We start from the raw sequence: 23,404 nt of genomic DNA, 5'->3' as shown, positions 1-23,404 counted from the left end.
TTAAAATACAGATTTGTAAGAAACAATTGTTTTGAAAAATTGTGAATTAAAAATGTAAATGAATGAAGCAACCCATTCTCCTTCGCAACCACTCTTTAAAAACACAATAATCCTGGAAAATCAAACTCCAAATCTATATAGATTTTATTAAAATAGAAATTTTACTGCAATGCTGAATGAACATTAAGAATACATCTACTAAATTCATGTTTTCATTCACAATTAAGAATAGATAATACAGTTTTGACTGGCTGACTGAACCATACTACTTTGAGCTTTAGCTCTTGCTAAAGTCAATTATTGAGTTTATAATTTACCAAGAAAAAGGGACACTGGCATTACAGTAATCTCATTTCATACCCTCTGTTCTACTCTGTCATTTAAAGGTTTTGGGTTTTTCTTTACTTCCAATGTTCTGTGAGTCAAGATTTATCAATTAGAGGTTGCAAGAACTCATATCTCTGAGACTTATTTTATCAAAAAATGGAAAAGACTGAATTAAAGAAAAAAATTATCACAACTCAATTTTTAAAACCTGATTTTAAGTGAATCATTATATTAAATGCATACCAAAAAAAACCTATGCAGACATGACAGTCAGTATGATTAAGATATATGGGTCTCATCCTCCCACCAACCTAGGAACTGGCAGATTAAATTAGATCATAACTAGAAATGAGATTGTGTCACACACCAGTATAAGCATTACAAAAAAGAAACACCTTACCAAAATTGTAGTGACAACTACTGTTCGATTCTCAATGGCTGCAGTGTCATTTCCAAGTGTAGGTTCATGCTGAATCAAAACTAATTTATCCATGTCATTCCAGTAACCAACCTGCAAAACAAAATGTATATCATTTGCAGTAAGGTCTACAATCTGCATAACTACAAATATAAACTACTATAAGAACAAGACTGATCCAAAGATGGTTTTGTCCAAAGGAAATGCTGTCACGTTAGGCATGGGAGTATGCATCTATCACTTTGGGTGTACCACCTCGCACCCCTGCTGCACAGAGACAGACCTGGTGTCGCCTCCACTTTGCTGCTCCTGAATGATCTGAGCTACTTACTTCAACCAGAGACACAAGGTAAATCCCATTTTCATTAGCTTGAAGCTTTCCTGGGGCATAAATGAGATATAAGAATTTTTATTCCCCACAAGAATATTTTCATTTGTTAGTCCTCCAGATCTTTTGGTCTTAGACAGAAGAATGAAAGACATCTGGATGACAGTTTTGCAATCCCATGGCTGATCTCAGTTCCTTGCTCCACCATGGGCTTCCCAGGAGACCCCAGCTCTGGGATTTACACCAGGCTTGTTCCACTTAACTGCTAGCACTGACCTTTTATTATCTACATTAGAAGCCCTGTTATTTGTGCTTTTTTTACACTCACAGGACAGACAGTACCAGCAGTGACTCAGCTCATGCAGGATAAGCATCCCTCCTAGAAAGGTGCTTGCTTTTCCCACTGACTGTAAAGCATGGTGAGACTGAATTCTTCCTAAATATATTTTTGGGAAGTGCCTACAGGGAGGTGGAACAAATCAGGTTTTTCTGTTCTTGGCTGCATTTAGGCTGCCATAACCCTTCCCTGAGCAGCTTTAAGGTAAAACAGCTGCCCTTGTTTGTTGCTGGCAATGAACTTCTCTAGAGTCAGATTTTAATCAGTCGTCCTTGTAATCCTGTGGAGGAAAGCCCCCAAACCTATTTTTTCCCCCCTTCTTGGCCATTCTCTTTTCAGCAGATAGATCATGGCTGTCTGTGCATCCACTGACAAGGCTGCTGGGGCTTCTCTGACCCAGCACTGACAGCACTCAGCTCCATGTCAAATGGACAACATGAACACAAACATGTCAGTAGCACAGTGTTTGAATCCCACCTCAAGGGGCTCCCCGGCTTAATGAGAACCTAATGAATTGGGAGACTGATCCCAGCATGATTTAACAGACACATGATCTAAAAGGTTTCTATCAAAAAGATGCAATTGAACCAGGCACAGCTCAGTTTCTGGGAGCACCTGGGGACGAGTCAGCAGCAACTGTCCCTTGCCCCCTTCCTTGATTAATTAGGACTTCATGAGACCAAGAGCTGAGAGAGAGGAATGCCTTGTTTATCTTACTAGAAGAGGAACAGGAATTTCAGTGGAAAGTGGGCTCCAGGAAAAGCTTCAATGGAATTGTCAGGATGGAAGGACACTCTGTGCCTTGGATGAAAAATTTCATATGATGGAAACTGACTAAATGATCAAATCAGTTATGTAGTCAATATTATTTCCAGCACTATTGTAAAACCCTGATTAAATTCACTGTCACATAGGATTCTGCCTCCATGACATGTTCAGCTCAATGCAGTGATGTGATATGAGAGTCTAAAAGAGCAGGGGAGTGCTTCTTGTTCCTGACTCATATACATTATATATATATATCCTGTATTTTATTAAAATAGTCAACCTTCCTCTCGATTTTTACATTTACTATTTCATTAGTTTCCTTGGCAAAAATGCATGGAGAGGCAAGTCATTTTAACAGTCCTTAGAGCAGTTTGACTGAAAATGAATGGTTTGTATTTTTTTTAATTAATGAAGCAAACAAGGACAAACTGTCCTTGCACAAGTTCTTGTATATTTAGTTGAAATGTTCCTTTTCTTTTTGTGATTGTTCTTATAGCACTGGAGTCTTGATTTAGGTGTCTGCAGCTAACAGGAAGTGTCAGCAGTGCTGATATAGTAGAGGAAGGTTTTCTTCCTAGTAGTATACACTGCTAACAAATATTCTTTTTCAGCCAGACAGCCATACAGCTTAGATACAATTGATTATTGAAAATGTGGAGTTCTTGTCAGAAAACTGTGACCAGCTAAAGGCAAAATATGTACACCAAAATCTGGCAGTTTGGGGAAATATGATAGTGAATGATGATTTTTCATTGTGCAATTCTTCACTGCCATGAAGTTCAGAAGGAAAGAAAATGAAAATGAATGATATACTGTGCGACAGAAGTAAGTACCATATGAAAATTCAGACAGAGATAAAGGCATTATTTGAGAAATGACAGGCATCTTTTAAAGGAATTTTAGCTTTTGTGTGTTAGTATGAGCTTGTATGTGTTCAATGCTAACTTGTGCTAAAGTAACTCTGGAACTAGATTACTGAATAAATATGAAAGATATGTCATGACACTTGTATAAAAGTATAGAGATACAGAGTCACTTGGAGAGCACTAAATAACAGTTTGCTTTCCCATAAATACCTCAGCTCCACAAGGGGAAAAAAACTTCTCAAAGGATAGGATTGAATTTAGCTATAAAAGTACCTCCAATTCTATTTGGGTTGCAATTGAACTTCATAGCAGTTGCATCCACTTATACAGAGGCTGAATTTATCTTTTAAGAAAAAAATACTGCAAAAATATTCACCTTAAAGTAAATTTGCCATAACAGTTTAGCATTTAAATGAATAGTGTCCTTTCTGAAGGCCTGTGCTCCTTGTAGTAACCACAGAAGTGATCCTGTTGGAGCTCACAAGCCACTGCGGGCAAGAGAATACAGAAACATTTTGATAACTAATTTTCATGTTGTCAAGTTGGAATTCAGAAGGCAAATCTTAGACTGTCTTGTGCATGTAATGTAATGTATATACTTTGTTTACTTTTTCTTTTCCTTTTTTTTTTTTTTTTTTTTTTCATTTTGGTGATAGGCTGCATGATGAATGACACAATTACAGAATTATTGAGCTGGGAATGGACCTCTGGAGGCCATTTAATCAAACTCCTTGTTCAGCCTAAAGCCATTTGCCCAGGACTGTGTCTGGATGCCTTCTGAATTTCTCCAAAGAACCTCCCTGCACAACCTGTGGCAATGCTTGGTCACTCTCAGAGGATGAAAAAGTATTTCCTAATGTTCAGAAGGAACTTCCCGTGTTTCAGTTTGTGCTCGTTGCCTCTGGGCCAGTGCCTGGGCACCAGTGAAAAGCCTCTATCACTTGATCACAACCCTCCAGTCATTCCACCTCAGGAAGTCATTCCATTACATCTCTGTGATCCTTGTCCTCCTGTCCTTTCCCCTCACCAGCAGATTTTGTTACTGCTCTGCAGAAAAGAACCAAGTCAGAAGAACTGCATAAATGAAACTAATGTTAGCATAGGCTCATATTTCCCATTTTACTAAACCATGTGGAAGTCTGCCTCTGTCTAGCTGCGCTGTTTTTTAATAGTCTCTTCACATATTAAAAGCTGTGGGCAACAAAAATCACTTTTCTAAAGATTAGAGCCATGCATTACTCTGACTGGAAAGGCAGTTTTGAAAGGATAGTGCTGGGTGACTCATAAGTCATGTTATGTTGGACATGAGAAGAAGACATTAATAGTGAAGGCCTCTTAGTTCAATTAAGTAGAGTAATTTCTCACATATTATATAGGATTTGTCAGGCTGGACCACAGAACTGGTCCAATAATCACATATAAAGCACTATCTAATACATGAGAAATAAATTCTTATGAGTAGCCAGATCTGTCAAAGCTGTTATGACTTGTTATGTCAAATATGGGTAATGACTTAGGCATGGCAGAGAGGCATGACTGAAAGGTAAGAAAAGCACCTTGGGCCTCTAGCACAGCTCTGACATAGCTCCTCTGTTTGCAATCACCCTCCCCTTAAACTGCAGGCAAGAAGAGAGGATGGGGACATCCCTGCAGTGGGGCCAGACAGACACCTCTCCCATATCAGGTGACAAAGGTTGAAACATCAACTCTTTTCAAAAGTTTGCTGACAAGCAAATTCCCGAATGAGTTACTGAAGTTGTGACCTGATTAAACACATCTCTTTGCACCTTGCCTTTCCTCCTATACAACAGGGAACAGGGGATGGAAAGGGCACAATTCACTGTTTCCTCCAGTGCACCCCAGCCATATATTGTCCTGGCTGCCAATGGTGCGAAGGAAGCAGGGCTGGTAGCAAGATCAGACACATTTTCTGGCACAAGACAGTGGACTTCCCAAGAGAGGAAAGACAAACTCACCTTTCCCAATTTATACTTGAGCCATCTGTCACACTCTCAAAAGACAACTGCACCAACAGGCCTTATATGGAGGCACATGCTTTGCTTTGGTCTGCAGCCCTATACTGTGATATAGTGGCAATTTTTTCATCCAAGTGTGTAATTCTGCTCTGGGTCTGCAGTTTAACACTCTGTCTTCTCAGATCTGTGGCAGGTGACTGTCTCCAGGGACACACAGTTCACCTGGTAGTATTTACTGCACTTGCCACCTCTGGCCAAGAGCAGAGGACTATTTAACTCAATTTTGATTGCTTTAGCCCTACTCAAGCAGCCATGAGTATCCTATTCACCATCACCTGCCCTCTTTTCTTGTTCTGATGACCTCACAAACAAAATAGGTCACAATGACTCAAAAAAATGAAAATCCTCGAGCCTGAGTATGTTTTCTGCTTTTATTTGTTTTATACTATGATAAATGGACAAATTGCAGCACAGAAGAGAAAGAATCTACAAAGTACCCAAGATTATATTTTCAAAGTGATTGGGCTGAGTGATAATAAGCATTCAGACATGAAGGATCTGCTTAGACATGTATTAATGTGCATTTGCTTGCAAGCAATCAAGCCAATCAAGCACACAGGATTAGATACTGCAATAAATTTCAGAAAATACAAGTATTCAGGTCATTCTCTCTTCTTCCTCTCTCCTCTTCTGTCCTTTCACCCTTAAAAGCCTTATGTTAGTTACAGCCTATGGTTCATGTTTACACAGAATGTACAAATTAACTTGCTTAAAAATGCAAGTAATTTTCAAGCCAGAAATCTAGGGATTACATACAAGAAATATCTACTATTCAGAATTCTGACCATTTTCCATCACCCAGCAGCCCAGCAACATGCCATCCAGCTGGCTTTCATTAGTATGCTTGACTGACTGACACCCCACCACTCCAAGATGTACACTTGTTTTTGTGTTCCCCAATTTGAGGCACTGAATAATAGCATCTAGTAGAAAATGCAGCTAAAAACTGCTTTCACCAGAAATATCCACGTACTCAGTGTATTATACCTTTTCAAATGGCAGAGTCCACTTTAATATAAGTTTGCATAACATTTCATCATACACAACTCATTTATATGATATGAGGATAGCAATGTCAGCACATACCTTCCGAGGGCCAGTGTTTTTCAGCTCAAAGACATCCATGGTGTAGTTGACTCTGCGACCGTAGTGGTCGAACTGAACATTTCCAGTCAAACCTTGTATTCGGACCTACAAATGGAAGAAAAACCACCGTGAAGATCCAGTTTTATGATCTTTATTTCAAATGTCACAGAGCACTACAAGTTATCCTGGCTACAGCCTTAGATTACCATAAGAACACTACTGTAGAACAGTTCAAATAAATAAAGTTGGCTACTTTCTTTATGTTCTTTTTTTCCTGTCAAACCATGGTCAAAACAGGCTTAGATATGTCAGTATCTAACTGCTAACAAAGACACACAGTGGACCTTCCCTTCTTTCATGCTGTGCAGATCAACACCTTCCAGCTGCAGGTTCTAAAAAGAAATACATTTTTTAATATTCTCATCACTCCTGTGGTCATATAAAAAACCTAAAGGAAGTTTGGCCTGAACTCATGTGTCTTTTTAGCTCACACTCCCACTTGACAATAACCTTAGCTCCAACAAAGCAGTTTACTATCAGGGAAGATGATACAGGGCTGATATGGATAGGGCTTGAAAAGGGTGTTTTCAAAGCATTATAATGAAGAAGGCCAGATGTGAAGCCTTACAATTGTCTGTGGCAGGTTCCCAGCACCCATGCCTCAGCTGAAACCAGAACACTTTTTCTTTCTTTCAGCACTTTATTGTGTCACTGAAGGATACCCCAGCTGTTGTCCTTGTCCCAGAGAAGCTGTGGCCATATTGCTGATGGCTTTGATTTTATCAGGATCTGGCCATGAAAACCTCTTTGGCAGAATTTGAAGTCTCATGCTGTCTGCCTGAACACAGAAGACTGACTTACTGTTTCTCTCAATTGTAACAGATCTGTGCATCTGCACAGAATATGTGAAGCATACAAAATGCTTTATTTCTCTCCCTAAGAGTCAGGATGTGGCTTGAAATCACTTACTCTTTCCCTCTGTCCATTTCTATCTGCTGATTTTTCTCCAGGACCGAAACCTTGTCTTCCAGGCACAGAGCTGCCAGCTCTGTCAGCAGTCACTTCTCCTCAGCAGTTTCTCCTGAGTGGAGTCTGCTCATTTGCAATGATTTAAATTCTACTGCAGGATTTTTATTTTTGTTATTGTCCCATTCAAAGGAAAGGCTAAATCATCTTGACAGAGATCTGGAACTTTCTAGGCATCCATATTCATCAGGAATTCAAAATCCTGAAATAACCCATAGCTCTGGGTTATTTTTTTTTAAAGAGAAAAAAACCCCAAAACTACCTATGTAATTTCCCTGGGAGAACTCTACTTTTATTGAAGATGACAGAAACATATTTGAAAGGTTATATTATGTGGTTATGCCTTTTTTCTTAAATGACAATATCTGTACAGCCAGGTTATTTACAATAGTAACAATTGAATTTAGCAGTGCAGTGGAGGAAGTTCCAACTCTCTCAAAAGATCTAACAGTAGCTTCAAATAGTAGTAGTTCCTTTCTGCCTTCATTCCAAGTTACAAATCAGAGCAACAGCCCAAGCTGCTTCCAATTTACAAGCAGAAAATAATTTTCCCTCTCCTATTACTACCCTTGTGCATACTGTTTGGGAAGTCATATAGAGTGCAACTAGTATACAAAATTCTAAAAGATCCCTAGAATAAAGCCTCCCCTTACCTGTTTTAATGTCCTCTCCATATCAATTCCTTGACCCCATGGGGCTGCAGGGTTGGCAAGACAATCCCCAGCATTTCCTCTCCTTGAAATATCAATTTTCTGTCTTCTAAGATTACGGAAAGTTTCAGCCATCACAAGTACTCCATCATATGTCAATGCAGATGTATACTAAATAGACAGACAAACACAGCCCTTCAGAGTTGACAAAAAAAAATCTGCTGTTTCAAGATAATTCTAGTTTGATTCATTATGCAGCAGTTTCTATACCTACATTTAGAAAACAGCTCTCCTCAAAATCAAAAGCAATTATGTCTAAGGGACAAATGTAGGACATTTCAGTAGGTACAGCTTTAAATTTGTATTTCCTAAGGGTAGAAAAATCTGCATATTAAGAATTAATTAAAAAGAAAACAAATTAAACTTGAAATATTCAAATATTTTTCCTTTTCTTTTTTTTTTTTTCCCACTTGACTTATACAATAGGAAACGACCCCATCCACTCAACTTACTCAAAAGAAAAGAAGGAAACAGTAACTCACTGAGAAAAAAAAAAAAAAAAACCTGAAAAAATGCACAGCTGATGAGCAGACATCCAGGCTACTAGAACTGTTAAGAATGATCAAGAGTAGATTCTTCCTACTGGAAAACCTGTGTTGGATCTCTGTCTGATAGGTACCCTGAGCAGTCTGTGTTTCTACACTAACTACAGCAATTGCTATAGGTTGATAACACGCCAAATGAAACGTTTAGAACAAGTCTTTGGCAGATGTTAGCCTGGAGCCACATAAACAAAGAGGTGTTTTCTCAGTATGGTCCTCTGACAAAAACAATGCATCAGGGAAAGTTGTTCACATGCCCAGGGCTGATATTGATATGCTCTCTAACTTCCAAAATTCAAATTCTATTATTCAAATCTAATTTCCTTCCTTTCCTTTGTCTTGCAGATTATAAGGTCTTTGACACATGGTTTATCTATATCGCCTCAAATTTTGGTTATCCCGAGATGAATTATGTGTGATTCCAATTAATCATGCTGACTTCTCAGAAGCAGACAGAATAATCTTGGTTTTGTCGCAAGGAGTCCTATAGGTGGAATCTTTCCTGTCACCAGTAACTGGGGATGTCTGCATTCCAAGTCCTTGGTTTTGATTTGTTTCTTTTTGTTTTTGGTGTTTTTTCTTTTGGTGTTTTTTTTTTAACATAAATTTTTGGAGTGTCACTGAATTCTGTAGCTGTGTTTTGTAATAACCATGTTGATGCTCTCTCTAGACTTTGCCAAGCTACCAGTGTTCCAGCCAAGGGAGGGCTGGTTGCTTATCTTTGCATAGGGCCCAGCATAAAGGAGCCTATTTTCAAGCACCTCTGGTATGCATTAGTGCATATAATAACAGAACTACTTAGTTGAAGTCATATTTATAGCTGTGCTGTGATTTGCCTGCCAGGAAAATTATATGTCAAAGAAATATTTTCTTATCAATCTGTGAAGGATTAGGGTAGAGGAACTCTGGGATGCCATTTAACTTTAAAATCATGCCTGAATGTGATTTCTGTGATTTCCAAAGGAAACCCTATATGAAAATTTAAAGGTAGCAGATTTACAGTTAAATAATATCTCATCCAGAAGAATTCATCTGCCAGGAAAGATCTGCACTCCAAAGAAACCTAGATAATTAGACTAATTAATGTAAATTTTATTGAAATTAAGTTGTCAGTTAAGCATTTGACCTTTATCTGCTGTCGGTAGAGGGATGAAGTTGGAGAATAAGTGACAACAGACATTTAAGTACATCAGCAAAATGTGTTGCAGTTTTCATTTCCACCATACAAATGTAAAGATAGGCATGATGAATGGCCAGTAATAGTAAGATCAATTGCCTTCTCCTCTGCCTAAATATTAAAGTCTTCAATCATATATTCAGCAATGTTAATTAGAAATTAGAACACTGGAGTGATATCTGTGGTAATGTTTCAGACTGGGGAGTACCTTTGGTGGGGTCTCAGATCCTGGGTATTCTCTCTGGTCCAGTTTCTTCCAGCGCTGCATCAGCTTAGTTACCATTGGGGTACTGAAATCCACTAGCTGAAATCCAGTCACATTGGCTCCCCCATGCATAAACCTCTCCAGAGAAATGTCTTTGAATCCCTAGAAAATCAATTTAAGATTTTGTTTGCCTTCCTACACCACTGTGGGTCCAATCTGTTCTAGGTCAGCAGATAATGGCAGAATAAAGAATGCACAACAGCAGGATTCCATTAGAAGGCAAAATTTCAAACCAGGGAATAGTGTTGAACTTTCATTCATAACTTCCATTTGTGTAATAAAGAAAAAAAGCCAAGAAATAGATTTGCCACATTATTGCTAGGGTGGTCTTGACAGCTAAGCAACACATTGTTGGGAATGGCAGACAGTTTTGGAAGAACTGCCTTTGGCAAATCAACTGAAAAATGCCTGCAGAATATTAAAGGCTTAATCCAATTTCCATCAAAGTTGTCAGATTGGAATAAGCACTGCAGTAGTGATTTAAAAAATGCATCCCTCTTTTTTTGCATGTTTAAAAAATGAACAATCCTATTCCGTAAATACATTTACTCCAGGATTCATTGTTTAGGCTGAAAATGAAATAATATAATAGACATTAGAAGGTAGAGACAGCGCATGAGGATCTCATTGTTAGTGCAAGGAAAACGACATCAGAGTAACACTTCTGTTAAATAGGATTGTGGTAGCTCTTAGATCTGTTATATATTGAAAATCTAGAGTGAATCCCAACACTGAAAGAGAAGATAAAGCACATATATTTCCTGACCTATTGGTTTCTCTGGCTAACTTGTTCAGCACAACTCTTTATTGGAATTTGCCTTTAGAGACAGAACTGAACTTCAATAAACTGCATAACACAAATTGCTAAAGCACTAAGAAGCAAGCATAAATATTTCTCCTTTCCTAGCTGCTATGTAAAAGGCTAGCTCAAGAGGCATCTTATATTAATTTTCTTAAGTTCCTCTGATTGGTATTTATCAGTGAAAAGACAAATTTAGAAATATTTAGGAAAAAAAAAATTTTGTGGGGTACTGGGGTACTGACCTAATATGCCAGGGGAAAAACACTTGTTAAGGACAGAGATTTGATTCATATCCTAAGGGATATTGACAGTAAATATAAAAGGTGACACATCAGAAAGTTATATTACCCACATCATTGAAGAGACAGTAGATAACAAAGTGTGCCCCTGCTGAAGTAGATCAGATGTGCCCATCTCCACTGCATACCTCACTAGGAGATCACTGCAACATCCAGTTCCTTGTTTACAGCAACTATTTTGCATGAGAAAAATTACTTGTGGAACTATAAAATTGTAATGCTGGAAAATCTAATTTATAAGACCTAAGAGTACAGACATCTCATTTGAAACACCTGAGGCTTCAAATATAATCTGAAGTGGTACTAAGTGAAGGTTCAAGTGCAGCAAAGCACAATAAAATATTTCACATCAACTAAAATTCCTTGAGGGTGAGTAGAAAGAAAACAGTTTAAAGCATGCATTAGACTCTGTCCTACATTCACTGTGCTTTGCCAGGCAGGTATTTTGACTTAAAGAATGAGTCATTTAAATAATAAAATACTGCATTTGCTCTTTCTTTGCCCTCTTCTGAACATTAGCTGTGTGAACGTCTAATTTAGCCTTAAAGTAAAAATACTGAAGCAGTAATTTGACTGGAAATAGCTGATCTTACCGGAAAATACATGTTCCTTGGGGAATGTATAAAAGTTACCTCTAGAATTCTTAAGTTACTAATAATAAAAAGACAAGTAAAAAATCATTGTAGTTCTGTAAATTTTAATTCAGCTTCAAGATACATGTATCAGTTCTTCCTCCTACCTTGATTTTGATAAAATTTTGGAATATTACTTACTATATTACTGTGCATTTCATATCTAGATAGCTGCAATAAGAAACTCAAGTTCTTTTACACATCATCAAGAATGTATTATGTACAAACACATATTAGAGACAAATGGGAAATGCTGTGTGAAGTGCTATAACTTCAAAGTAAAACTGAGTGTTTCACTTACCAAGCAGGGGTATAATTCTAGAAAAGTATCTTACCAGGTTGGCAACAATATAATGGTATCCTTTAACATGCTTTCCCACGCTCACAATCTGTGGGAGAGAAATAAGACATAAAAGGAAAAACAATGTCATACTGTTTTCTCTATAAAGGTGTTTTCATAGAAAGCTAGATATAAACTGAAATATATAGCACTGGTAATATAAAGCTGGGAGTCTTTTTGCAATAACATACCTATAACTTTCCAGGGGCTTAAAATGGGAAAAGGTTAAAATTACAATGAGTGAAGTAATGAACTGGTATGAATCTGAGTGCCTTCTATATTGAAAATGTTACTGTAGTATACTATTTTACCAAATAGAGCAATTATCTATGGGATACAAATTCAAAAGGAGGAGATGTCACACTAGCTAGAAAGTCTACCCACTGATTTACTTTTTCGTTTGAAATAAGTGCAGAATTTAAGAATGAAACTGGGGGCTCATCTCTTGGGATCAAAGCTGTTTGCTCTTGACATGGTCAAATACTAAGAGTGTTATTTAGATCTTAGTAAAATGCTAAAGATTTTGGGAATGGGCATGGACAAGGACAGAGCAAGGTTGCCTGAGCGTTTAACCAAAATGTAGCATCGAGTGATGCAGAAAAGGCAACAACCACGATATGACAAGATCAGCCAGAGGGTTTAAACAAAAACTACGTCCACCTGCATGTTGCATCAATATTATTGTAACTTCTGTGGTGGAATGACTCTCATTTAATGAGCAGAAAAAAGAAAATGAGGTAGTATTTTGTCAGTAGAAAATGGTGATAATAGATGCATTGCAGATTAAAGCTGCTTTCACTAAAGAAACTAACCAGTACTAATAACCAATAACTAGCAACTAAAGTACCGCCAGTAACATGCAGCTTGTAGTTAACAGTACAGTCCTTTGAGCTCTTATTTTTGATAGTCCACCACTCATTTAGAGGTCTGCATGCAGCTCAAATTTTTACCTCCCCAGAAAGCAATTTAGCTTCCCTCCAAATGAATAAGACACAAGCAAAGGTTTTCCATGAAGTGCAGGTTGCTCAGTTAAGTAACAGGAAGCTGGTGGATCTGTTTCCTTTCCTGCTTTGAAATCTTAGCTCTAGACTCTCCCTGAAGAATTGACAACTTCCTGCCTTTAGGAACACCTCACGTTCAAAAGACAAGAAACACTGACTAGGCCTTGCAGCCCTTTTTCCTAGTGCTGTAAAAAGTGAGTAAAAACACATTTTAGAGATGAAGAAAAGCTGACAAAGGACTAAATATTTTGACCAAAGACATGCTAAATAGATTAAGATTTGGAAATGCTTTATTCTGGACTCTATCATTCCAGTAAATCAATTCCCTTTTGCAGCAGAATGGATGGGAAAATCCAAGGGATGTGGCATAAGTATGTGGTCAAACTTGTTCTAATTTTATTACCTTAAGTAATAAACTAAATAAGCAATTTTTCATTCATCCTTTTGCTCTATCTCAAACTTTGCTTCATATGTATAGATGTACTAGGTTGACTTTATGATGCTTCTCTCCCCAGTCGTCTGTTCTGTTCATGCTGGATATTAAGTTCTGCATCTTCAAAACTGGTTTTGAGAGTGAAGGCGGGGAAAAGAAGCGCAGTCGTTTTCAGAAACTGCGCTCACTCCCCTGCATTCTCCCTCACCATTCTCCCTCATGGACTGTGTTGTCTGCAGCATGGACAGCGAGAGAGAAAGAGACAGGGAGCTTTTTTTTTTGCTTTTTTTGCTGGTTTTCCTCATTAGCTACAGCAAGGAAAGCTTTCCCAAGACTGTGTCATTTTTTCCTGGAACTTTTCAAACCTGCTCTGGGCCAAAAACCCAGAAGAACACCAGGGGCTCATACCTGTGGCCCACCAAGGCCCAGGATGTGGCATTTTCCAGTGCAAGAGGGACTGATAAGAGACTGAGTGAGCTGAGCTGCAGCCCATGAAAAGGACTCTCTCTGAATTTGCCATCTCTTCAGAACAGCGAGAGGTTCCATTGTTTAATATTACTCATTTTCTAATGTTTGTGAATACTTTGCTTGTTAAATAAACAGTTTTTTCCACTTCTCTCAGAAGAGGTTTATGTCTCCTGAACAGGTGGGGGAGGGGCCGCTTGATTTTGCTTTCTAGAGAGACCCCTTCAGAGATTTCCTCCCTAAATGTGCTCTAAACCAGGACAATAGTCTACAGCTAAAGTGCTTGTATTTAAAAACCAAAACATAAACCTAAAATATCCTAAAAGACACTAAACACCCAAGCCATGACCAGGTTGTTACCCTTTGTATAAATGAATTTTAGGCTTAATACAACTCCCAGATCAGTGATTTAATACCATGGCTACCATTTTATTGGGAGTGGTAGAGAGGGAGAAGTCACAACTTTCCCTATTATAAGCTCAACTTATGTGAGGAGGATACTCTCAAGTAATTAATTTTTCCATAGAATAAAAAGTTTCAAGTCCTGGCTGGGTCAATGGCTTCAAAAGGATTATAATCCTTAATCCCAATAAAGTTATAAAGTTTATGCATCTGTACTCATTCAGCAGTGCACAGTAATGAAAATATTTGCCTCCCCATTACTGGGAAACTGATATAAGGTAAGAAAATTACATTTTTAAATAAATACCTCATCACAACCTGAAAGTTATTAAGTGGACTCACATAATTTAAGATCATAGAATCATAGACTGGTTTGAATTGGAAGAAACTTTAAAGATCATCTAGTTCCAACACCTCCCAAGTCTTTCTCCTCGGATCTGTTCTTAATCTATTCACCCTCATCTTGGGCAAATCTCCTTTTGAGATTTATTTCTGTGCTTGTTCCTAGGAACTGCATGTAGAGAGTACTGCAGAATTCCTGGATTTGATGTGAATAATACATAACATATTTGAAAAACCTGAAATTTGATGTTTTCATTATATTCTTTCATTATATTCTTTCATTGTTTCTTTGGGTAAGTGACACAAGTATACAGTTATGTATCACAGAGTTGTCTTAACTTCCCTTATAGTCAGTGCAAAGAGCAGGCTCTCTGAAGAGATGATTCAGCTTATTCTAAAGGACATGTGTAAAACTAATTAGACAGCTTGTGCCCTGAAAGTGTGTATTTTTCTGCATTGACTAGAAAGAGTTGATGGGGATTAGCTCTGATGCAGACACCTACATTTTATATCCTTAATGTTAACTGAAATGAATTTTACCACTATAAAATGCATATACATATAAGAAACTAAAAGGAACAGTGCATTGTAAGAATTTTTAGTTGCTGATCTACTATAACACAATTATGAAAATGCCTTATTCTGATTTCAGAATTCCAGTAGTAATCAAAAGTAACTAGAATTATATTGACTTTAAAGTTGGATAAAAGCAGGGCCAGTGAGATCCAACTCAGGCTCTTGACACAACTCTGTGACTTTATGATACAATACTGTTCTTTCAATTTAGCTGAACAATAGCCTGGTCTAGGAAATTCAGAAACTATTCTACTATTTGAAAGAAGGGTTACCAGTGTCTGCTTTGATTATTTTCTTTTTTTTTTTTTTTCCTGTGTGTGGCAAGGTCACTGACTTTGATAAAACCATTTGCAAACTTGCATCAGCATCTGAACAGAGAATCTGGCCCCAGGTCATCCTCTGTTCTCTACTACTGTGAAATGGATATTGCACATAACTCATTTTAAAATAATGCTTAACTTCTGTAGCATGAAATGTCCCTCGTTATGATTTACAGAAGATGGAGGTCAGTACAGCTGGAGCGAAAAGGACTTATTTTCAGTTAAATCTTTTCAAAGGGTGACAACTGTGCATTAACAAAGGTTTTCCTCTCTGGTATTGTGTCACAATACACTGCCTTAAGAAAAAGAACACCTGCAATAAAATGAAGTCTGTCTAATGCAATATAGAAAGAGTGGAGACTTGTTAAAGACAGAAGATTTAGACCTGATCTGAAATATTGCAGCAGAAATGGCAATGATATAAACCATAACTGAAGTGGGATTTTACACAATATCTGAACCCAGGATAAATCTTTCACAAAGCCATAAAAAAAGCATTTGAGAAACAAGCCTAATTTTAATAACTAGTGCCCAGAAAAGGGCATTCTTACTGGGGAAAGGATGGACAGTCATTAGAGAGGATGCTAAAGAAGGCAGAAAACAAAGCAGATGTGGCTCTGTCTCTCTTGTGAAGGCAGGTGCTGGGCTGGAACAGGGCTGTGCACACCTGCCCCTCTCACAGCTGGGTAGAGAACGATGTTTCCCACACAGACCCCATGCTTACTGCCAGCTGGCAAAGCAGAGAGCCCTGCGCAGTGCAGGAGGCTGCTGGGGAAGAAGACCTGGAGAGGTGGCTCAAAGGTCATTAACCAGTGCCCGGAGCATAGCTATTTGCTTCCTTCTGCTGCTAAAGTTGTTTGCTTTCAAAGCCTACTCCTATCCTAAATAGGATGTGGAGACTTGTAAGGAAAAAGGAAGCGAGGAAAGAGATGAAGGGTGTAAGAAGAGGGTCACTTCACCAATCCTTTGAATCATTCATATTCATCCTTTGTCACCTGCTGCCTATTTGCTCTTTCAGTGACTGAAATAACTTATTTCTCATGTCCAAACCTCATCAGTTGTGTGCTGCAGTAACAAAATGCATTCTTATTGGGCAGTGTGGGACTGTGTGCAAAATCCCAGCCACCCCACAGAAAGGAGCCTGTGTAGAGATCCTCCTGGCTCTGCGGGGTGAGGAAACTACTGGTGGTAGTGCTGGCAGCTGGCTCCTTCAAGGAGAAGAACTATCAGTTTGTATTGGCATTCCAGTGTTGCTTACAAGCAACTCCATAGACCTCTAGGGAAAAAAAAAAAAAAGGCATGGAGAGTAGAGAATGATGAAAAAAAGGCACTTCATGAATCTTCCATTCCCTCTGGGACTGAGATATGCAGAGAGCTGCTACTCTGGCCCTGAAGATGTATGAAGTCCAACAATGCTGCTACTAGCCCACACTACTGTGTGCTGTGCACATGCCAAATTCTTTGGTTAATGATTTGCTCCTGTGGTTCTGTGGAAGCATAACTAAACCTGCATTTTATTCATGCAAATCTAATAAACATAGGGGAAAACTGCAGTCACCCCATGCTGTTTCTGAAATAAGAGATAAAGAAATCTACATTACACCACTAAAATACATGTAAAAGCCATACTGTCTCTTGATAAATACTCATCTGTGTTGTGGTAGTGATCCTTTGTGCCAACACATCTCTGTCCTGATGAAAAACAGGGAAGCAGGAATGTTGGAGCTAGTATTCTATGTAACTCATGTGTCTGGTTAATTTTTGCCTTCCTGTATTATGTTGCAATTTATTGCAAAGTATCATGTTTAAATTTATTACTATATTAAATTATGCATGCTAGTTATGTAAATATGATTTGCAAAAGTGCCAAGTGCTATCTTCAGTTAGCAGACACACTAGAAACTAAGACGAGAAAAAAAAATGTTTTTAAAACCAGCCAAATTGACAACTCAATCAATTTAGAGAAATTCAGCAGTCAAACATTACTTTTTCAAGTTTAGCACTCCTGAGGAGTGCTAGATTGAGAGGAGATGAAGAAGGAAGGGAATATTTTGGCTTCTGTACTTTTCTCCACACACACATTTACTTGCTCTCATTTTGATGGTAATACTAACTACTAATACTACTGCTACTACTACTATTACTACCGCTGCTACTAATTCTTCTCCTATGACTACTACTACTAATTCTTGCTGTGACAACCTGCTCCATTTTACCTATCAGAGAGATTTGGTTTTCAGTGCAAACACATACATGATATTTCTCAACAACATATCTCAAGGCTTTTTAAGGCTGAGGAATCAGTGGTGTCAAACAATGCATTGAACAACTGATTTAGTTAGACAGCTGTGAACAGCACTCAAGACACTGGGCAGCTACTTCCCTATTATGCTTGTTAATAACAATCATTAGCTGTTATTAATTAGACCTTATTGACTTGCAGTTTTTACAAGATTAATGATACTAGTATTTTGTGGCAACTTTACATCCATGTGTAAATTTTAATATTACATGGACAAAGTAATTCTTTTTATGATTAAGTGTCGGTTCAGCTGCATACATTGAAGCATTAAATCTGTGCCAGATGCTCCATAACAGTTTTCACTTCTGTGTTTAAAGGCAAATAAGCCCTGGATGAGCAATGAGGCTTAATCTTGATGATACAAAGCACTAACAGAGCTGAGAAAAGTGCTCATCTACTGGGAAACATCCTATTTAATTCTTATGGTCTGGGGAGAGCAGGGTGCAGGAAAAAACTGACTGGAATCAGCCTGTTTGGTACACCAGGAGCTAGACTGCTGATCTCTGACAGCAAAACTGATTCAGTATGCAAAATTCAGAAGAAAATGCTGTTCACAGTGGACATTGGAAGGCTCTGAACACACAGAAAACTGAGGTTTCAACTTTGTCAGATGGAGACGGTGGGAGAGGATGGAGCTGCTACAGATGGAAGAAGAAAGGAAATCCATTGCCATTCATGCAGAAAGGAGAAACATTTCTTTTCTGAATATAGTCCTCATCATGTGGATGTGTTTATGGACATATCTGTATAAATATAGAAATAATCACTGTCATATTACTGCATGTGAAAAGCCCTAGAAAACAGAAATGAGGAGTAGCAATATTCTCTTTCAGAAAGGAATAAACATAAAGGTCCTAGGCAAATGCAATTACAGTTAGCTTGTGTTTTCAGCTCGCTCTGCTGAGTTGCACATGAAGGTCATTATGGAGAAATTAAATCGAATTTCTGGTAAAAATCTGAGAGGGCTATCAGAAATAAGGAAGAAGTAGCAGACTACTCAGTAGCAGAGAATGAGGAACCAAAATGCTGAAGAAGCATCTGTTTAGTGAAGGACATTTTAGATGCAGTCACACAATATAGCACAGAGGTTGATCTGATCACCCTGGTATCCCTTCTGGCTGTTTCTGATGCAAACACATTACGGGTTTGCAAGATTCAGTACAAGATGATACACAGTTCACTCACTCATAAGGTATTTCTACCTCAAGAGCTGTCTATAAGTGTGTAAAAAGAGTACTGTGAATCAAAGGAGCTCATCTGTGTACATCTGTGCCTTATTTCATGGCCTGACTCTCAGCCTGACTCACCAAGCACAGCAAGACAAGCTGGGTACACACTGGAGAGGAAGAGGCCTTGCCATAAGGCTCCTGGGCTTCTGGTTTGAGTTTCCCATGGGCCAGTCATGCACCCTCATGGCAGAGAAAGCCAACAGCCTCTTGGACTGCACTGCCATCATGGCGAGGGAGGTGATCCTGCCCCTCTGCTCAGCTCTGCTGAGGCACACTGTCAATGGTGTGCCCACTGCTGGGCCCCCCAGTACAAAAGAAACAAGGACATACTTGATCAGTCCAGAGAAACATCAAAAAGGTTATTGAAGCATCTGTCATATGAGGAGAAGCTGAGAGAGCTGTGACTGGAGCAGCCTGGACAACAAATACCTCAGGCAGATCTTAGCAATGATCTATAAATACCCAATGGGATGGTGTAGGGAAGAGGGTACCTGACTCTCCCTTGAGGTGTACAACAACAGGACAACAGGCAAGGGACACAGGTTGCAACACAAGAAATTCCAGCTAGATATGAGGAATTTTTTTTTTCTATCAGGTAGTCAAGTAGTGAAACAGGAAATAGAAGTGTTATGGGATCTCCATCCTTGGATGCATTCAAAATTAGGCCAAATGAGTAACCTGATGTATGGTTGCCCCCTTGAGCACCAGGAGTGGTCTTCAGAGGTGACTTTCAATCCCAGTTATTCTCTTTGCTTGTGAAATAGAACTACTCTTGTCAGTACTTCACAGTCAAAACTTTCAAAACCAGCTCCGAAATCTATCTGAAAACAAATACCACCAATTTGAGAGTCCAGCTTTTTTTTTTTTTTTTTTCTTCTGGTAACTTATTTGTTCTGCAATGCTTAATATGCGATGACAATGGGAATTCTGTCAGAAAAAGGGACAAGCAAACAAAACTGTTAACTTCCTATTTCAGCACTTCATGCCTTTGAAAGCTTGCTTACATAATTTTACATGTCCTTTTGGTATAGATTAACAGCAAAAAGAAAAAAAATATTGAAAGACCAGAAGAAAAGGGCTAAAATATTTAGAGTTAATAACATTATTCCTCATGACCTAAATGACTCTTAGCTTACACTTTTCAGTGTAATTATCAAATATGTTTGGAGTATTGACTGCATTGTATACCTGAACATATTTCTGAGCAGTGAAGAAAGTATAAGAAATAGCTGTGAGATCAACTATGGCTGAGCAAATGACAGTCTGCTTCTCCAATAATAAGGGTTATTAGTCTCTGAAGAAGTAAAAAGAACAAATACAGTGGTTGAACAAATAAAATATGCTTTCACTGAAATCTTCAAAATTATTTTCTGTGATAGTCTTCAAATCTGACCACATTGTTTTGTTTATTTATTGTTCAGCATTGCTTGCAGAACAGCAAACAAAGACATAATGGAAGAAATCTGTGATGTGTATTTAGTGAAGGTAAGGTATCCCAACTAATTAAATGCAAGTACAACCTAGGAGAAAGCACCATGACATTTCCTTAAATGTGTGGTTTTAGCTATATATTTTCTGTCATCTTTCCTAAGGAAATATTTTTTCTGCTACTGAGCTGTCTCTGGGTCTGTAAAATATTTTTTAACACATATGACAATTTCAGCTATATTTGAAAGGAATACAATATCTTTAAGACACATCTAAGGTGTCAAGTCAGTGCAGTCCTTATTAATACTGGCTGCTGGGTGGAGAACAGAGACTGTTCTGACTGAACAGAACTGTTTTAGCCACCAAAAGGACAGGAAGCACCCGGACACTACACTTCCTGTCTGACAGCTCCAGTTAGCACATGGGTCCTGACACCTTCCACACATTTCTTGATGAGCCATAGGAATTGCCTTTTCTTTCTTGCTCAGCACACTTTTGGGAAGAAAAATTTTATGGTGCTTGTTGAAGAGGTGGTCTAGGAGAAAACCAAAACCCACAAAAAAACAAGGAGATGTCACTTGTTTTAGTACTTCTGAACACCATTTCCATCTGCTGTATGTAGTTTCTGTATTGTTTCAGATTTGACTTATACAAATTAAGAGATAAATAAATGCTAATGTAAATAAAATTCTGTGGGAGAAATAATTTTAAAATAATGATTTTGTTAGACTGGGAAGCCTGACTTGGGGTTTCATAACTTCAGCTTAAATAGATTTGTGGTATGAGTTTGACCTTTCTCTGTAATAAATAAACCCACATTACTTTTGTTAGCATCTTTATTTTGGAACATAGATTCTGCATTTCAGACAGAAATTCAGTAAATACATTTAAGTTTAAAGTAATGATTTTATAATTTTAGTAGATATACCCTTCAGCCCTAGGCTGACTTTACTTCTGATTTTCACTGAATGAGCAAAAAAATGCAAATACACTAGTTTTAAAAGGCAGGAAGAAAAATAAAATGAAAAGAAGGGCTAAGAGAAGAAACAAAACTCTCAATGAACAGTTGTGTGTTTCTTGCTGTGCTGTATGTGGCAAATGACTCCTTTGGCCTGGACTGTTCAGATGCTGTACAGCTTGTTGCCAGTGTTAGTGGATTAGTTGGAAGGAACTGGAAATCATGTTACAATGGGCTTCAAGCATTTGTTTCATCTTAAGCAGAAAGTTGTTTGTATTAAATTCATGGGAACACTTTAGAAACACAGCTTGTAAAGAAGAGACACAGAAGCAAAGAATTTTCCATCCCTTTCATTGACTTTCATCCTTTCATTCAAACAGAATATTTTTGTGCTTTTAAAAGACCACCTGCTGAAAGTGCTATGGAAAAAGGGATGTTAGTAAACAAGGACACAATGGTCCTTGACAGAAAATGAATCACTAGAAATGCATTCTGCTATATAAGCTATAGCTGTTACATAAAACTGTGGCAATATAATTTTATCTTTCCGTGTCTTTGTTTTAGCTCCCTTTCTCTGTCTTTTCCCTGTAATCTGTAAAGGTAATGGCAAAAAAAATCTCTAATCTCATGCCTGTAGGAAAATGGGGCTTTGCCTCTGTTTCTAGTCACTTATACAACACAAATAAAAGGCTATCCTTGTTTATATTTTGAATTAAAAACTTGTTGTACCTTTTTTTTTTAAAGGCTGTGTATGAACAGATGAAACAAAGGACTAGGTAAATTAACTGTGAATCAGATTTAGTGACATCACTTACAAGGTTCTAGAAGGCATTCTGTTAAGCATAAGACATTTTCTATAACCGTTAAGTGCAGATGTGCTTTCTCCAAAATGGAAACACACTTTCTGAAAGATGTGTGGAAAGCTGACATGGAATAGATCATTGTAAGATAACAGAATCCTAGAATGGTTGGAATTGGAAGGGACCTTAAAGATTATTGGGTTCCAACTCCCCTGTCCCCTACTTTCCATCTAATTTTACTGCTCTGGGGGCTCCTGCTCAGCAGTGAAATGCACCAGATTTGGGTTATTTCTGCAGGAGAGCAGCAGTGGTCATGTCAAGCACTGAATCCCCTTGTGTTACAGACTGTGGGTCTGCCCCAAGCACCAGCACTGCCAAGGCTGCCCTGAGAGGCCACGGGGAGGGAGCAGTCCATGCCTAGAGCCACAGCACCCCCAGCCACACACCAGGACTACAATGGTCAATAAAATGGGTGCAGGCCTGCTTCCCCTTCTCAAAAGCAAATCATGTGCATCACTTAAAGTGGGCAAGTAAACAAAACACTTCTGGCAATAATCTTGGTGTTTGTGTGGTGTCTTCCAGAGCCCAGGATGCAGGATGGTAAGGTCTGCCAGAGGAGCGTAAAAAGGATGAATTTCACTTCCAAGTAACAAAAAGGTTTGCCTGGTTATGGTTGTTGTAAGCTGTTAAGAAGGTAAGGTGTTTCACCATCCTGAGAATAAAGGATGAAAAGGAGCTAAAATTATCTTGGTAGGCTTAAGTTATCGCAGATTATTAAGTGTAGGTGGAGATCTGCTGACTCAGGCTGAAGACACTCTCTCTTACTGATCATAGAGGCAGCAAGTGTTTCATGCATGCAGAAATGGATGTCTTGCTTCAGTGTCAGTTTTAAACAGGGCTTTGAGCTGAGCCATGCCAATGGGGACTAACATTAAAACCAAGCAAAATGTTTCCAATATTAAGAAAACTATCACAGTCTCAGAATATCCTTGAGAGGTAAGATCTGAAACCTTTGCTGAGATGAAAACAAGAGGGAGCAATCCAAACAAACCAGATATAAACCCGTAAGTGCAGGCTGAACCCATCTTCTGCATTTAATGTAATGACAGCTCTGCCGTCCCTTTCTAGAATGGAAATCTGAAAATCAAACCCCATTTCTCTGTATTTCACCATAAAAAGCAATACAGAC

At 38.3% G+C, this 23,404-nt stretch overlaps 1 protein-coding gene across 5 annotated transcripts in view; it reads right to left on the bottom strand.

The window, feature by feature from the left end:
• The window catches only part of GRIA4 (glutamate ionotropic receptor AMPA type subunit 4), a 211,437-nt gene that overhangs the window by 62,369 nt on the left and 125,664 nt on the right, over window positions 1–23,404 (bottom strand). For all 5 annotated transcript variants that reach the window (XM_053969887.1, XM_053969883.1, XM_053969884.1 and 2 more), the window contains exons 5-9: window positions 11,955–12,008; window positions 9,830–9,988; window positions 7,846–8,013; window positions 6,167–6,271; window positions 728–838 (exon numbers count right to left, since the gene is read on the bottom strand). In XM_053969887.1, coding sequence (XP_053825862.1) covers window positions 728–838; window positions 6,167–6,271; window positions 7,846–8,013; window positions 9,830–9,988; window positions 11,955–12,008 — 597 coding nt within the window. The remainder of the gene's footprint in view (window positions 1–727; window positions 839–6,166; window positions 6,272–7,845; window positions 8,014–9,829; window positions 9,989–11,954; window positions 12,009–23,404) is intronic.

Source organism: Vidua macroura, chromosome 2 (genome assembly GCF_024509145.1).
Source record: "Vidua macroura isolate BioBank_ID:100142 chromosome 2, ASM2450914v1, whole genome shotgun sequence".
In the NCBI taxonomy this organism is placed as follows: domain Eukaryota; kingdom Metazoa; phylum Chordata; class Aves; order Passeriformes; family Viduidae; genus Vidua; species Vidua macroura.
The sequence above is the reverse complement of the archived record's forward strand: the minus strand, read 5'-3'. Positions and strand labels throughout refer to the sequence as shown.